General features: G+C 37.9%; 1 protein-coding gene across 1 annotated transcript in view; it reads right to left on the bottom strand.

Annotated features, from left to right (window-relative positions):
- Window positions 1–3,337: 3,337 nt before the first annotated feature.
- APOB (apolipoprotein B) overlaps window positions 3,338–16,849 on the bottom strand; it is a 38,416-nt gene continuing 24,904 nt past the window's right edge. The window contains exons 26-29 of the mRNA XM_026845901.1: window positions 9,153–16,733; window positions 8,247–8,361; window positions 7,263–7,446; window positions 3,338–6,170 (exon numbers count right to left, since the gene is read on the bottom strand). Of these exons, the coding sequence (XP_026701702.1) occupies window positions 4,344–6,170; window positions 7,263–7,446; window positions 8,247–8,361; window positions 9,153–16,733 (9,707 nt within the window). The 3' untranslated portion in view covers window positions 3,338–4,343. The remainder of the gene's footprint in view (window positions 6,171–7,262; window positions 7,447–8,246; window positions 8,362–9,152; window positions 16,734–16,849) is intronic.

Here is a 16,849-nt window from a genome sequence, read left to right as displayed (position 1 = left end):
CTAACTGGACGTGTTGAATGGTGGATATAAAAGTTTTATCAGAAATACATTGATACATATGCATGGTGTTTGATGATGCCAGAACAGTGGTAGGCTAGTGACAGAAAGTATTCAGACTGGTGGCTGCATCTGAGTTTGATACTGGGGCCTATGCCTCATGGTTGCAGTCAGAATGATAATGTATTTACATGCGGCATACTGTAAACATTCTCTGTCTTTGTATAATGTATTAAAATGATGATGAAGCCAATTACTCATAAACCATTTACCAAAGGGTAAGTACAGTGTTAAGTATGGTAACCTAAAGCCATATCAGTTTAGTCACAGAGAATCACAGAGCAACTTAGGTTGGAATGGAACTTGGGAGATCTCCAGTGCAACCTCCTGCTCAAAGCAGGGGCAACCTTCAACTCAGACTGGGTTGCTCTAGACTTTGCCCAGTTGTGTCTTGCAAACCTCCAACACACAATTTTGTTCTACACGGTCCCAGTTTCCCTTAATGTCTCGTATGGATAATGAAATGGGGGAAAGGGTGATGAGAGGTATATGGATATTTCCACATTTAAGACATGGGACCAGAATACAGAATTCTTGGCCCTGGCAGGCTTTCTTTGTGATACTAGGTAAAACTGGGTAAAAATATATAAAGAAGCTCTGGTTAGTGTTGCATATGCAGCCTTCATTCTGGCCTGTCTTGAATTTGTTAGTGATTAATTTTCCTGTCTGCATGTTTTTTCAAAGATATTTTTGTGTAGATTTTTATAGATAATAATATAGCCTTTGTCCTACAGGATCCCAAAGTGCTTCTCAAGTTATACACCTAACTGGCCAAAGCCTACTCCTGCTGAAGCTAACAGACATTTTGCCATCGATTTCATTTGGGCCAGGATTTGGCCGTGTAGAAACAGAATACAAGCAATTCTGTATGTCCTCTGGCCTTTAATAAATTCTGGTCTCCCACCTGAACAATAAATCTGCCAGCAGAAGAGTACTACAAAATTTGGTGTTGCTTACTGAACAGCGAAATGTTTCAACATAAACTTTGTGAGGTATCAGTGGGCCATAATGCCAGTTACTCTAAGAGTATCAATAACATAATTTAGAGCCAGAGGTGAGTGATGCAGTGTGTGATGTGTGTGGATGCATACGTAGAATCTCCATATACACAGCAAATTACACATGTATTTTTAAATTGCTTAATAAAAGATCAGCTCTAGTTAGTTGCATAATCTAAAATTCTGGAACATTTTTGCTGTTCTATGTCTCCAAAAGTTTTTCACTTAGGAACACACACGTTTTTTGTCAATGTTATTTCTACAATCACTTAGCTAGAGCAGGGCATATTGTTCTCTGAATTTCTTGTTAAAATGTTTCACTTAATTAAACTTTTACAACCAGTTCTGCTCTATGTCTGATACTTGCTGTAAATTATAAGGAAAAACCCTCCGGCAAAAAAAAAAAAAAAAAAAAAAAGATAAAAGAAACAGTGTCACCGAGCCCCAGATAGTTGCTGATTCCCTGTTATCTCCCACACAATTCAATGAAATATAATATTTCTTATAATATAAACTAGAATGAAAAAGAGGCCAAAGTAGAACTACTAATATTTCAAGTGATTATATTGCAAATATTTCATAAGTGAATTGCAGCATAATTTGAATAATTGTGGTTTTGTCTAGATTTCCTGTAACATATTACATGGAAAATAAGACTAAAATTTGCTAAAACCTGAAAGAAAAACTCCCAACAAACAAGCAACAAGAAAAGTAGTGCAAATTAATGTTACACCTGGTGTATCTGCTTGTGTGATGTACCCGTGCACACACGCAAACATACCCAACCCCTTCCTGTGTCAAAACATTGCCAGGGTTTCAAAGGGGTGCTTGAGATGACGTCTCTGGTGTGGGGATTTAACAACAGCTAAGTTCCAGCAAGACCTCGTTTTTGAGCGCAATGTTCTGCTTCCAGGCCCTCCCAAAACCAACTGTGGGATGGCTGCAAGATGGCTGTCACACCATTACAGGATTGAGAGCTTTAATCCAATTGGCGGCAACGCTGCTATGAGACTTGGAAATCTCCTCTAACCTCTAACCACAGTTTAGTGTGCAAACTATTGTGTTTGCTCTTGGGAAGCTTCACTCTTGCCAAAGAGAGACAGTATTTATGCTATTTGGCATACTTATTATTCAGTTAACCCATTCCTTATAAGTAAGTCCTTTTTTAGAATTTATAACCCTCCCAAGAACTATGGATGATGGACAGAAATAAACAGCCATGAGGGGGAAAACAAAAGAAAACAAAACTTTAAATCTTTCTCTCCCATAGCTTTAATGATTTCTTCTATTGTCCTTTGTTTCACAGGGCTATTTGTCATGATGAAGGGAAGCAAGAATCAGACAGTGTCTGAGAAATCTGGTTGTGCTTAAACATTTGTGAAATTCAGGCGGCAAACAAGTTGTGCAATCTGACATCAAAGATCAGATGACCTTTAGGCTTCAGTTTCCTTGTGAATGAAGGTGAAAGGGCTCTGCAGCCAACATCTTTATTTACTGGGATACTCAGTAGGACATGTAAACAGGGATTTTTATACCTCTGGTTCCCCCGGGCAGGGTGACATGTGCAGATTAGTTCTATATATTCTATACAGAATGAAAACACCTTATTTTACAGTTCACCAGGGACTATTCCATCTCTTTAACTGAGAATCATTACTGTATCTGTGATGGCTGAAAGCTCTAAAGAGAAAATGCTTTTACTGTAAGCTTTTTTCTAAGAGATGCCCACTCTGCTGACAGCTAGATAGGTGTGTATACACTACTGTGCTTGTCAGATTCTGATTTGGGGGTTAATGTTGCTCATCTGATAACAGTCGTTACTGGTAGATTTACTCGGGTACTAATATTCTCTGGCAATAGGGATATCAAAGTCATATAGCCCAGCTGGCTCTGAGATCTGGGCAGACTGGTGTGGGCCAGCTGTGGAGGTGGGAGCATTACTGCTGCATAAACTCAAGTCGGGCTCTGGAGTCTCCCCTTTCCAGCACCTGAGCTCGCACCTTTATGTGGTGCTGCTCTGTGCTGCAAATATGTATCTCCTGCCACAAAACATATCTGGGTATTTGTAAACTAGTGCTCCATTGCTTCATGTATGTAACCGATCATACCAAGAGATGAATCCAGACTCTGTTTTCCCATTAATGAACAAGCAACAACCATATTACAGAGTGAACTGATTTTATCAAAACAGACATATACACAGGAATTCTAGTGTTTGTTAAAGAGTTTATTCTCAAAGAGGCAACATTATTTCAGCCTGAGCATGCCTTTCTCAAGGACTATGTATACAGTATTCCAACAGCTGAAAAAACCCCACCAGGTCCACACATTTCCTGCTCAAAAGTAGTCCTATTTTGTGAGTGAATTCTTCAACATTATTTAAATTCATCTTTAAATCGAGAATTCATTGAAATGACGTCTAGGCTTTGGCCTAGGAGAGTGAGAGGACAACTTTTTGACTCCCATCATATACAGTGATGTCAGTGAAACTTTGAGTTAACTAAACTCATGGTAAGTAAAAGTTAGACCCTTTGATGTGAAACCAGAAATAACATGGGGAAACAGGTAACAAAACCCTGTATTTCTGAGTCATAAGTTAGCCAGTATAAAGAAAACCTATCTTAAATTCTTGGCATCGTTTTCTGAAAAATTGATACATGCATAAATTTATTTTTCTTAGAAGAATATTGGTACTATTATCTGCAGTTTTTCAGGAGTCAGATTTCTATATATGTTTATATTTCTGTGTTCTTTTTCACTTTTTGATGTTATTTCCAGAATTCATTTTTTTTTCTTCATACTTTTGTACACGCTCTTTTCCTCTTCTTATTGTCCCAAACTTATCTATGAAGATACTTCTATGCTGTGAAATAGATGTGTTTCCAAGCTGTTCTTCAACTGGCTTATGAATGTGACCTTTATCTTAGAACCTGTTTATTCTATGTATTCCATAGCTTTTGTGACTATTTACAAGATGTATTGCACATTATTGGCTTGATCCAACATACAGTGAAATCAAAGCAAAGACTTCCCATTGACCTTGACAATTGTTGGAATAAGCCCTATGGTCCAAGTAAAAGTAGCTGTAATGAATGACACAAAAATGTAATAAAGAACTCATTTATTGTCTTATTAAGCTTATTAAAATAACCTAGTGTAGATTATTCAGTTTTCATTTACAAATTCAGATTCAAACAGTATGTACCTGAAGCTCCAGTATGCTGATTGCTGTTATTTTTAAATACATTGTGGTACAAACATATTACTTCTCCTCTTCTGCATGTCCATTCAGGTCTTCATGCGCTGCTGTATATTTTCCATAATCTGCTGAAGATTCAGTTGCTCGGTGGCAAGTTGTTCATCAATGAATCTTTGCATTTCTTCCCATTTCCTGGAGCCTTGCTCAATGCCTTGCTGAATCAGTGTGCGTGTTAGTTCCACTTTTTTTCTGAGTGTTTCTCTGCTTTTCTGGGGCATTTGGTAAATGGACTGCCAGTCGAATGGCTTGGGAATATCTATTCTAAGCTCTCCTTGACGAACAGCTATGTATGGCTTTATGCTCTCAGCTGTTATTTGCTCAAACCAACGAAGAAGCTCTGAGATATATTGCAGGAATGCAGAGTAATTTTCTATAGTTAGATCAATTAACCTTTTGGCCTCATTAATTAGCTTTTCTTGGGAATCACTAAGCTGTCCGTAGATCTCTTGGAGTTTTTCTTTGACTTGCTTGTTATGTTTATCAATTTTCCTCTTAGCAGCTGCAGACCAAGATTGGATTTTTTCCTGAGCAGCAGATGAGAGCTCCAAAACCTTCTGTTTTCCTTTTCCTTCAACATCAGTTATAAGGTCATAATATTCCTGGCTGTAGTTTTCTACCAATTCTCTTACTTGGTCTGTCAGGCGTGTAACTGAGTCAGCAAGGTCTCCAACATACTTGTTTTGCCAATCCACTAGTGTATCTATTAGATTCTTCAGCCATCCTAGTACCTTGTCTTCCACCTCATAGTATTTCACTGACCATCCAAGGGTTGTTGGATCAAAATATTCCTCCCGCAATGCCCTTACATAGAGGAGCAGCTGCTGCAGCTTTTCTGAAAGGTCCTGGAACGTCTTCTGGCTAAAATCTTTAAACTGAGATATGTATTTTTTAACATCTTTTGCCAAGGATCTCAGTTTCTGTGCATAGTCTGAAGCCATTGCATCTTTGTACAGCTGTTGCGTTTGGACTTTGATGTCTTCAAAATTTTTGGATTGCAAACTTCTAACCGTTTCTTCTACCTTCTGAAAAACTTGCTGCACTACTTGTTTCAGTTGCTTAAGCCTTCCTGCAAAGTCAGCTTCCCGGAGAGTGGCAAATGTCTGCCTGATTTTTTCCTGCAAATGTGTCAACATTTCTTTAACTTGATCAAGTACATTATGACCTCTAAGAATTGTTTCAGAAGCAGGAACTCTGACTTCCAGCTCATTGATAGCTGCAATCAAGGCATCAAAGTACTCCTGAAGTTTTGAAAGGCATAAATCAGCACTTTTTGCTACCTTCTCTGTAGTTATAAGGTATATTTCTTCACCAGTGTACTTTTCAGACAGCCCAGGCACCTGGAATTTTGTGGTCTTCAGGAATTCAATGGCTGAGTCAATTAGGTGTTTTATTCTCTTGTGGTACTCTTCTATTATGCTGATTGTAGCATCCAAAAGCTTTGCTTTTATTCTTTGATAGTCAAACTGTTCAGCTTGATCCGCTGCTTTTTGATATAGCTGTTTAGCTTTGACCTTCACCTCCTGATATTTGCCAGAGGCCTCATTGGCAGCTTCGCGAAGCTGAGCATCTATTTGATCTATTTGTTTTACAGCAAATATGTATGCTTTGTCAGCATTATTCTGCATGATATTTTTCATCTTTAAGGTGGCAGCATTAATTTCCAGTCCCATATGTTCCTTATGATAGCGATTGACATACCTATAGACTGCATTTGTAATTTTAGGTACCTTTTCTTTTAGAGCCAACAGCAAGTCTTTGGTGGCATCTTCTTTCCAGTTGAATTTCATTTGAATCAGGTCAGTTTTCTTGAAGGATATCTCACTTTTTAATATGTCAATGTCCTTCTGAGGAGCAGACTGAAAATATAGAACAGGGTAAGAAAAAGGTTGGTTGTATATAAAACAAATCCAATATGAGTGTATTTCAACATTCTCATTTTGCATCTTTAATTTTATTATATATTAGGACAAATACACAACTGTTTTTTTGTCTACTGTATGTTTGGTCTCATCTTGAAAGGTTATTCTGAAAGAAATGATATTGTATCAAGTTTCTTTGTGCCTCTTCAAACAGCAGGATCAGAACATAACTTAGTCTGGTCTTTTTAAATATTTGACTGCAAATAAGATTTTTCCTTCCTTTATATTAAATGCCTATCATGTTTCATAAGGTATGCAAATTACTTGGGAAAATGATCCTTCTGCTCATTCTTGGAATAATTTAAAGTGAATTCAAAAAGCATTTTCTTCCTATGAAAATATTAGAGGATTTCATTTTGCAATCATTTAAATCAATGAGACAATTTAGTTATTCAGTAATTAAAGATTCTCAAATAAGAATCTATTTACATAAACAAATTTTCCAGTTTTCAGTAGTAAATAGTGAATTATGAGTTGCTTGTGATTCCTAAATTAGTATACCATTTGGAATGCAAGATTTTAAGTTTGAGATTATTGTATATGCCAATAATAATGTATTTTATTAGCAAGTCCATTACAGTTTTTAATTCTCATAATATATTGTGAGATATTAATGGATTAAAAAAGACACTCTACAGATGGTCTGACCCCTTCCAATGACCTGATCCCTGTGACAGCCATTTCTGTAGTAATTATAAGTAGCCTGATGGGTATATATTAAACTTGATGGGTGGCTTATCTAAAACTGGCTTTGTACTTTCTTCACTTTCGGTGGGTGTACCTTCTTGATCATAGGAGAGGACAAAATTAACTGTGTGGAGCTGAAACAGTCTCTTCACATAGATGCTACATTTAGTATTGGAAAGGCCAGTGTAGGAAACAAAACCTTTAGTTACTGATAATATACTTTTTCTTTGGACAAAGGGTCATTCATTTGTCTTATCATAAACATACACAAACTTTAAAAGGGAACTTTTCCTCTGACCACACCCAACCTTTTTTGCTTTTTATTGCTCATATCCATCTTACCCGAGTTTGGTAGTAAACTTTTGCTGTGAGAATGTCGGTGTCCACTTCAATGACATAGCCCAGGGTCCCAGCAGAGGGTGAAGATACTGAGCCTGATAAGCTCCTGTCAGTCTCTTGAAAACGAATATGAATGTCTGTAAAAGTTGGGCTGAGGATGTCTAGTGATGCAGTGTTGTCCATGACTCTACAACAACAGTGAACACACAGCTATGAAGCAATGCAGAAAGCACAAGCCCAATGCAGGAAGTCTAAATACAATACCACCTATTGTTTTACACACATATGTATGTAAACCACGCCCGTGTCATCAAAAGAAAATGTAGGGTTTTGCTATCGACATTTCTTAGGGTTTAGCCTAACACATAAAAAACTTCACATCACTCCAATTTTCTTGTTTTAATTAAAACTATATTGAGCTCTGTTGAGTTCAGCAAAACACAACCTGTAGCTGTACCACTGTCAGCTTTCTACAGACTTCTAGAAGCTGACTGCAATTTATTCCAACAGCACAAATATAGGCAGTATATTTTATCTGCATTTGTACTTGCCTTCACAGACACAACACTTGCAGGTCGAAACAGGCAGTCAGAAGGCCAACTCTGTAATCCCTAGTACCGGTACTTGTGAATAAAAATTACTGTTTAATGGCTTGTGATGACAGCGGGATCCAGTGGGAAAAAAAAAAAAAACAACACACTGTGTTGATGGTCAGATCTAGAACTGCTTTGACTACAAAATACTGTGTTTATATCTCAGCAGTTTTCTGAAATGGGGCTGCTGAGAAAAGCTATTCTAGAAATGCTGAGAGGGAACAGATTTCCAGCTATCTTGAGAGGGAGAAAGGCACAGCTGCTAATGACAGGGTAGCTACATAGGTTCTTACTAATTACAGCAAAGCACTCTGAGGCAGTAGAAATCAAAGCAACAATACATCACTTTCAATTTTTTTCTATTATAAAATGTACTAGTAGACCAAATCTTTACCTAATTCCTGAGAGAGTAAGGTCTTCCTTGTAGTTTGCGCTCATGTCACGATGTGAAAAGCTGCCAACTGTCTTCATAACAAACATGCCTTCTTCGTATTTGTAGTTTGAAACAACTGTGAAAAAGATTTCAAATGTGTGTATTTCCAAATTTTACCACCAGACAATACAAAATACATATCCAGTTATATGTCAGATGGCTAGTTGCAGGTGTCTCAGTAATATGTAAAATTATGCATCAAGAAACTAGATGCCAATAATGTCCCAAATAAATAGATATGAAAATATTTGTCCAACCAGAGTATTTTAAAATTCAGTTTTTCCCTATAGTTAAAACAACACGGATACAACATTTTGCATTCATGCAGATCATAAATGGGGATTCTAATTTATTGAGAGTTTAGAATTTATTCTGATTAATATTTTTAGTATTATTATAAAGTCTAGAACTCAATGCTTTATCAGACACCAGAGTTTCCTGAGTTGAAAGAATTTTTGAAATAAGATATGATTAGTTCCTAAGGAAAAAGATAGGAATTTCTTTACCTGAATTGAATCAGATAAAAAATCAGCCTGCCTTCTCTCCTTTACATGTATTACCATAAGTAATAGGGGAATGTTATGTTGGTCACAATTTAAAGTAAGAAATGGCCACACAGAAAAGAGAGCTTTTCCATTTTTTTTCACAATATGCCATTACTTATACATACAGCTAGTCATTAGCCTTCAGGGTGACTGACTGACACTCTGATAGTTTATGAAAAAATGCTGCTAATAATAAAAGAAGTATAATTTAATGTCAATGCTAAATAGACATCTGCAAAGTCCTGGGGAAAAAAAATCTGAAAAAAACCCAGCATACGGTATTTCCCCCAAAATTGTGGCGTACAGAATTTTAATGTCTTACCACTCAAGTCATATTCCAGGAACTGCAATGTTGAGCTGCAGGTAGAGTCAACGGACTGTTCAAGAGAGTCCTTTTTGTTTGTTAAGTCCGTTCTCCAGGTGACATTGTACAAAGGGGAAGCAACTTTGAAAGATCCAGTCAGGGCACCAAATGATGGGATGTAAATTCCAGCAGGCAAAGATATTTTCAGAGGCGCAATCTCAATTTTCTGTTCAGGAATTGTAATTGTGGGCAGATCAAAATCTGCAATCTTATTAGCTACTTCATCCAGATCTATGTTTAAACTGCCAAGAGAAATACTCTTTGGAAGAGTGAATTGAGACACAGTTATTTGGTATTCAGGTATTGTCACCTCAAAATATGGTATTTTATATTCTTCCAACGTAATATAATTGGCTCCTACATCCACTTTGGGGAATCTTAATTTTGGCAGTGTGGGTAAATTGACATCAAATGGCATTGTGTTTAGCGTCTGTGGAATTTTTATGTTGCGCAAATCAATAGTGTATGCTGGGACCTGGAGAGTGGTGAAAGGAACTCTGAACTCCGGCGTGCTGAGAACAGGGCTTGGAGCCTTTAGGTGTAACTCGGGAATACTGAAAGTGAAACCGTCGGTCAGCTTATTCACAGGTATGGGGAAAAAGTAACCGTCATCACTCTTTGTGTATACAAGGGATGCTGAACCATTTAAGTACTGTTTTCTGTCAGCGCTGGTAGTGACATCCAACTTCAAGATATCCCATAAGCTCTTCTCAGAAATGGGACACTTTATGTTTTTGAGGAAGTCCATGTATCCTTCCAAAGATCCAGAAATATCAAACTTTGCCTTTGATTTTTCATTTGATAACTGCATATCATGACTGAGAGATAATGACTGAATTTGGCCTTCACCCTTCCAGCCAACTTTCTGGGTTGCAGTACCGATTTTCACTATGACAACCTGATTAACTGAGGCTGTGTCCAGGAAGGAATTTGGCTGAGTGGCTTGAATCTGAAGATCAGCTGATATAGTCCAAGGGGCCAGCTCTAAGGTTGCTTTGCATCTCTGAGCCCCAGTTGTTGTGAAAAGAGGTGTATATCTTACATAGTTCTTCCCGTTGTGCTCCCAAACTGCATAAACACGATGGGTAGATGCTTCAACTGCAAGTATTTCTTTAATTTCACTGTTCCAGAGTCCATCTGCTTTGGAGTGGGCCTCAAGCTTGAGAGATGACCGAGCTCCATTAGCATTCAGATAGGTGTTTGCCTCATGGTCTAGACTTCCAGAAAATGCATTTCCAGTGTAAAATACTCCATCAATATCCCCAGTTGTAGAAGTTTCTACTGATATGTAGGATGTAAGGCTCTCTAAAGCAAGTTTGTGTGCAATTCCTCCCTTAGCACTGGTGCCATATTTAGGGGTATTAAAATCATAGATTAATTTTAGCCCTGAGGAAAGAGTGGGTTTAGACTTAGTATTTCCAGAAAGTTCTTGGCTGAAATTCATTTTTAGAACCGGTGTGTTGATTTCTGCATTTGTTGCTACTGAAGCTTCCATGTTCCTCTTTGTGAGACTAATAGTGCTGTCATGACTTCCTCCTAGAAATCTGTTATTACTCAGGGACAATGCTGTGGCCAGCTTCAACCCCCTTTTTCTTGTCAGACTTGTTGAACCATCCAGCTTAAATTGCAGTGCATCAATGACAGAAGAGGACAAGACACTGAGTTGCCCAGCAATATCTGACTGATTGAACAGCCCGGCGTTTGCAGTTAAAGTGATCACACTGGATTTAAATGAGAAGTCATAAGTAATGTTTCCCATGGCAGGAATTAAGATGTGGTTTGACGGGCTGTTGATTTTGAATCGAGGAAGCTTTAGAGTGCGTAGATCCTGTGGGACATGAAGGACTGGAAGCTCCAGAGAAGGTAAGACTAGTGTGTAAGATGGTACTGAAAAGCCAACAAATGGGACTGTGAATCCTGTTGTGCTTATTTCTTTTGGGAGCATGTAACCAAAGGCTGGCATCTCAGCAGTAAAAGGAGAAACCTCAATATTCACAATTGGAATAGTGTATCCGGGAATCCTGAAGGTCCGTGGTAATTTGTTCAGTGATGTCTGAATTTTATACTTGTCAAATTTTGTTTTGGCTTCATTATATGACTTTGTGAGAAAATCTAAAGCAGTGTTTCTTCCTTTCTCAAAATGCTTGTTGAAGAAAGTGATGTATTTATTAAGTGCTTCATGCACTGTTGCTAAAGGAAGGGGGATTACATGCATGTCTTTGTTTTTCTCATACTGAGCATTCAAATTTAAATCGAATGATTGTCTTGTTGTCTTCAATAAATCTTTCAGGCCTACCTGTTCCCACAGTGAATAATCTTTTAGCTGTGGAGTTTTGATTCCAGTGTAGGGAACCTGAAGCTGAGGAACAGTTAGAGGAATATTTAAGAAGTCCAGGTTGGCATCTCCATTCATTTCGACATGAGCTTCAATTCTGTCGTCATTGTTGCCAGCAGACATATTATGGGAATATCTGTACTGATTAAACCTACCAGTGGCTTGCCAGCTGACCTGCTGAACAGAGGAACTGAGCGCAAACCCATAGTTATTCAGGAAGTCGATTTTGCCAGACAGTTTCATTGGGAAGCTGATTTTCACATTTCCATCATTGTTTGTCAATAGACGAATTTCAAAAGGCTGTGCCAAGAAGGAAACCTCATTATTTATAGTTCCAGTAATCCGTCCATTGAGCCGAGCATTGTGAGAGCCTGTAAATTCTACTTTCATTCCTCCAAGCTGTCCTGTGCCTTTTACATTCAGGACGCTACGTCCCACACGCTGTGACTCAATTTCAGACTGAATCTGAAGCGTTGCATAATTTAGGAAACCACATTCATATCTCATAGCTTGGTTGACTTTCAGGTACTTATCATTTATTCTGTTGTTGGCGGAAAATGTAATAATAGGGCCCTCAACCCTGAAAGTGGCATGTGAATCCAGACTGCCTTCATCGGACAAATTAGGAGAAGCCCATTTCCAGTTTCCTTTTCCAGTGGAGGTAAATGATATGTGTCCTGCTTCTACCTCTGTTGTCATATTATTGACCAGATCAGCCTGGCTGGAGAAATCAGCTTGTGGAATATTCAGTCTGTGGGAATATGCTGTTCCACTCTGCATCCAAATTTTTCTTTGCAGCTTGACCATTAAATTATTCTGTAGTTCTACTGAATTTTTTGTTGTATATAAGTTTGCTCTAGTTTCAGCTTCACCTTCTACGGAAGTCCCTAAAAATACCACTTCACTGGCGTGATCAACTTTAAGGAACCTGTGGTTGACCTTCAGGGAATTTTTAAGGTTCAGCTGCTTCAGCTCAGGGGCCAAGAGACGTGTATCTGCAATAACACTAAGAACAAGGAAGTCTAATTTGGACGTTGTTCGAGCTGAAAGGGAAGTCACAAATTCTGGACTGTTTGCAGATGTTGTAGTATTATGGACCTCAGCTTGTGTAGACAGTGTAAAGAATGGAGAGGTGACTCTGAAAGCACCAGACAATTTGCCAAATGTAGGGACAGTTACAGTATGTGGGATACGTGGAAGCTGGAACTCTGGTATCTTCATGTTAGGAATCTGGAACTCATTTAGATTTAGTTTTGGAACCACTAATTCTGGTATTTGAAACTGAGGCATTTGTATTTCTGGGAAAGAAATGTCAGAAAAAGGCATATCTCTCATCTTCAGATCTTTAAAATACAAATCAATCGCTGGCAACTGAAATTCACCGGACATGAGTTTGTCGATTGTTCTCACAATCTGAAGTTTAATCTCATTCAAGTCAATTGTATAGGAAGGGACTTTAAAGGTATTTAGAACTGTAAATTCTGGTGTAGTAAATTTAATTGGGATTTTTATGTCCTTTAGTCTCTTAATATTTATCTCATAGGAGGGGATATGCAGATCAGTCAGTGGAACGATGAAGTCTGGTGTCCGAAATGTGGCTTCCCGAAGACTTCGGAGACTAACCTCAAAGGGAGGTATAGTGAATATAACAGTTGTGATTTTAGGGACTTTAAATCCTGTTTCAATAAACTGGTCTAAATTTTCAGCCCATTTTTTTAAATCATACTCTTCAGCCAAAGCAATGATTTTCTTAAAAGTTATGCTCCACTGGTCAGAAATGTATGTGACAACAGAACTGTAGAATTGGCTTATCTTCTGAAGATACCACTGGAATTCTTGGGAAAGATCCATTTCAGAAATCCTCTCTCGCAGGTCTTCCAGATGTTCATTCACCTTGGCTTTCAGATTAGCAAATGTTGTTGAGTTTATGAGCTCCTTGAACCACTTAATTATTGCAGCAAGCTTGGTGTCCCCTAGTTGTTCCATGTATTTTGAAATCACAGCTCTAAAATCTCTCATATACTGTTTTAGTGCTTCTGCTTTCTGTGGAAGTTCTAGATTTTTGAGTTCCTCATTTATTTTCTGGGTCACTTCTCGAATTTTCTTATTTGTGTCATCAACAAACTGGTTATAGTCAAAAGACTTGAGCTTTTTAATAATCATGTCAAGGAACTTGTTGACTTCCTTTATCATCATTTCATAATCAAAGGTTTGCACTTTCTTGACAGCATCATCAATAAAAGCAACAACTTTATCAAAGCATGACTTCACATCAATATTTTTCAGGTAGATGGTCAGTTTCTGGACAGTTTCTTTTATTCTGTACTGGTTAAGCAGTTCTATCATTCTGTCCATTAAAAAATATACCTGCTTATCAATTTCATATTTTACAATCAGTTGGTGCATATGACGTTGGAAAGCATTGATCTTCTCAGAAACTTCATACTCCTCTATCCAGTTTAGAATAAAGTCTTTGATTTGTTCAAGAACTTCATTAATTTTTTCAATTGGTAATGAATGCTTCAATTTTTCTAAAACTTTTTTAGCATCAAATATTTTAATCTGCTTTTTCAAATCTTCTGCAATGCGTCTCACATCAATATTCTGAATTTGAATCTTGAGCTCCTCTAGGTCTTCCTGTATCCTAGCTGTAATCCTGTACTCATCATCTACATTTTTAATCCAAGCCAAAGTGCTGCTTCCGATTTTGCTAGGATAATACTTGTGGAAAAAAAATTGTAATTTTTGAATAGTTTCAACTGCAGTCAATCTTATCTTATATTTGTTATCTAGAGCTGTCATTGTTTCAACTATTTGGTCAAGAAGCTGTGCAATGAGTGTTTTAATGTCATACTGCTCATAATGATCTTTGATGTACTGCTCAATTTGTATCAGATAGACCTTCAGCTGAGACAGTATTTCTTGAAGATTGTCCATGGCTTTTTCCAGCATAATTTGGAGATCATCAGATGTTATTTTGTAGTCCTTTGTGAAAGCAACAAAATTATTTTTTATGCTGTTAATTCTGCCTTTCACATCTAATTTGTTCATGTAATCATTAATGTGCTGTGGGAGTTTATCCAAAGTTGCCTTGTATTTTTTCATATGTTGTTCTATGTTAATGTTCTTCAGGTAACTTTGTATGGCCTGCAGTGTGGATAGAATGGTGCTTCTGATTTGTTCAAAGTAAACTGGCAAATGTTCCAAGAATGGTAGGTTAATAACATGCATATCTTTATTTTTGTCATACTTCACAGACCCAGAGATGCTGAATTCTTGAGGCTCTGACACACTGTCCCTGAGGCCAAATACATCAATTAAATTAACTTCTTCAGATATGAACGGTAGTGTGACTGATGTATCCATTACAGAGAGATCTGCTAAAGCTCTTCCACTAAGTTCCACACCGGTCTTTTCTGCATCATTGTAAGCACTGAGATCTTGTGAATATACATTATTGTTTAGCTGACTTTTCAATTTCCAAGCACTTGACTGCTCTGATGGAGTAAAAAGCATATGAACTTTGTTATCAAGCAGGGTAGTGTATCGTCCTCTAGACTTCAAGCTGTGACTGGTAGATCCTCTGTAATCATGGGAGAAAGTGAAAGCAAGAGGCTCTGCTTTAAACAGGAATTTGCTGTAAAGGTCTCCTGTGTGTTCACCCATAGCAAACAGCTTTCCATTACCATTGGTATGTACGTCAGCAGTGAGAGCAAATGGGGCCATAGTGGAACGCACAACGTTGCTGAAACGGAGAGATTTGGAGTCACAGTTTGTGTTCATAGTAACTGAGGAAGCCAGTCCTGCCACATTCAGATTAACTCTGTGACTCACTGCTGCGCCTTGAACATTTGCAACTGTATCTGTTTTAAAGTTTGCAGTTAGATCAGCATAGGTAATGGTGTAGGTATGCCTTATTTCATCTCCTCCATAGGCTCCTCTGACATTGCCACCCAAGTTCAGCTTCAGAGGCTCGAGAAGCAGTTCTGCTTTGTTGATGACTTCTGTTTTAGTGTATTTAATATTGTTGCTCAGTTTAGCTGTAAGTGAGCTAGGCTGCAGCTGTAGGTCAAAAACATGCTTGTGGAACTTGTCAAAGCTGAAGCTGTTGTCTAACTTCGAAGCAAATGTTAAGGACAAACCAGGAATATTCAAGTCATTGGTGTACTCCAGCTTAATCTCTTTGAATGATCCTTGCAAATTATTTGAAAACTTGAGTCCTTCTCTATTAATTCTGAAGTTTAAAACATGTTTGTTGTCCATACCTAGAACTGTACTCTGATATTCGCTTCCCAGTGTTATTTCCATCAGGCTCACTCTTCCACCTAGATTGAATTTTGCATTGCTTTTCCCGTAGCGCCCAGAGGAGGATAGCGACATGGAGCCTCCAGTGGTATCAAGTTTGGCATTCATTTCACTCTGCATTGTCAGTGGACTAAACTGCACATTTGTGGTTGCGCTGCTGGCTAGACCGTACTGATTTACATTGAATGATGACTTATGTGCAGCTCGATTCTTTGAATCAGTCATAGAGATATCAGTGTTGAAAACAAGATCCTGGGAATTGAGAGAACCTGCAAACAAGGCATAGTACTGGGTTTGCTTGTAAGTGGCTTGGTACTCAGATCGAAGTGCTGCCATCTTCTTTGACAGAAGTAATTCAAGCTTATTGACACCTGCAATATGTCGATACCTCCCGTTGGTTTCAGATGTCATTTTCAGCTGGCTGTTTTCATATTTCAGTGAAGCTGTGTTCTTTAATAGCCCGCTTTGTACATCAGAAGTGGAAGTAATGGAAAATAAATCATCATTGTATCTGCCAGATATCTGATTGGTAGCCTGAAGGTAGGAAGAATCCAACTTCAGATTTGATTTTCCTTCTAAAACCCGTCTCTTTTCATTGTATGAGCTTGACAGAGTGTAAATGCTTCTTGCAAAGACAGAAGCCACTTCCAGCTGCCCCTCCATCCTGACATTATTGATATTCACATTATTTGTCTTTTCAGAAACAATGTCACCAGAAAATGAAAACTGAGGACCCAGAGTACTGGATGCTGTAAGTGACATGGTGTAGTTTGCAACTGGACTAGGTTCATAACTCTTTGTCCTGGACAACTTAAAAACTGATGTTAAGAGTCTGTGCTTCAGGTTATTTTCATACGCACAGGTGAATCCATTTCTATTATATGATGCTTCTCCAGATCCTGAAGTAGGAAAAAGAAGACAAAAGATAACAATATATTTTATACCTTTTAATCTTTAAGACTTCAATGCCACTAAGTTTTTATGTTACTGTTTGAATTACAATTACTGTTATTAT

This window comes from Athene cunicularia (genome assembly GCF_003259725.1).
Source record: "Athene cunicularia isolate RWA chromosome 3 unlocalized genomic scaffold, athCun1 chr3_part1, whole genome shotgun sequence".
Classification (NCBI taxonomy): domain Eukaryota; kingdom Metazoa; phylum Chordata; class Aves; order Strigiformes; family Strigidae; genus Athene; species Athene cunicularia.
Note: the sequence above shows the minus strand (reverse complement) of the source record. Positions and strands in the feature narration are given on the sequence as shown.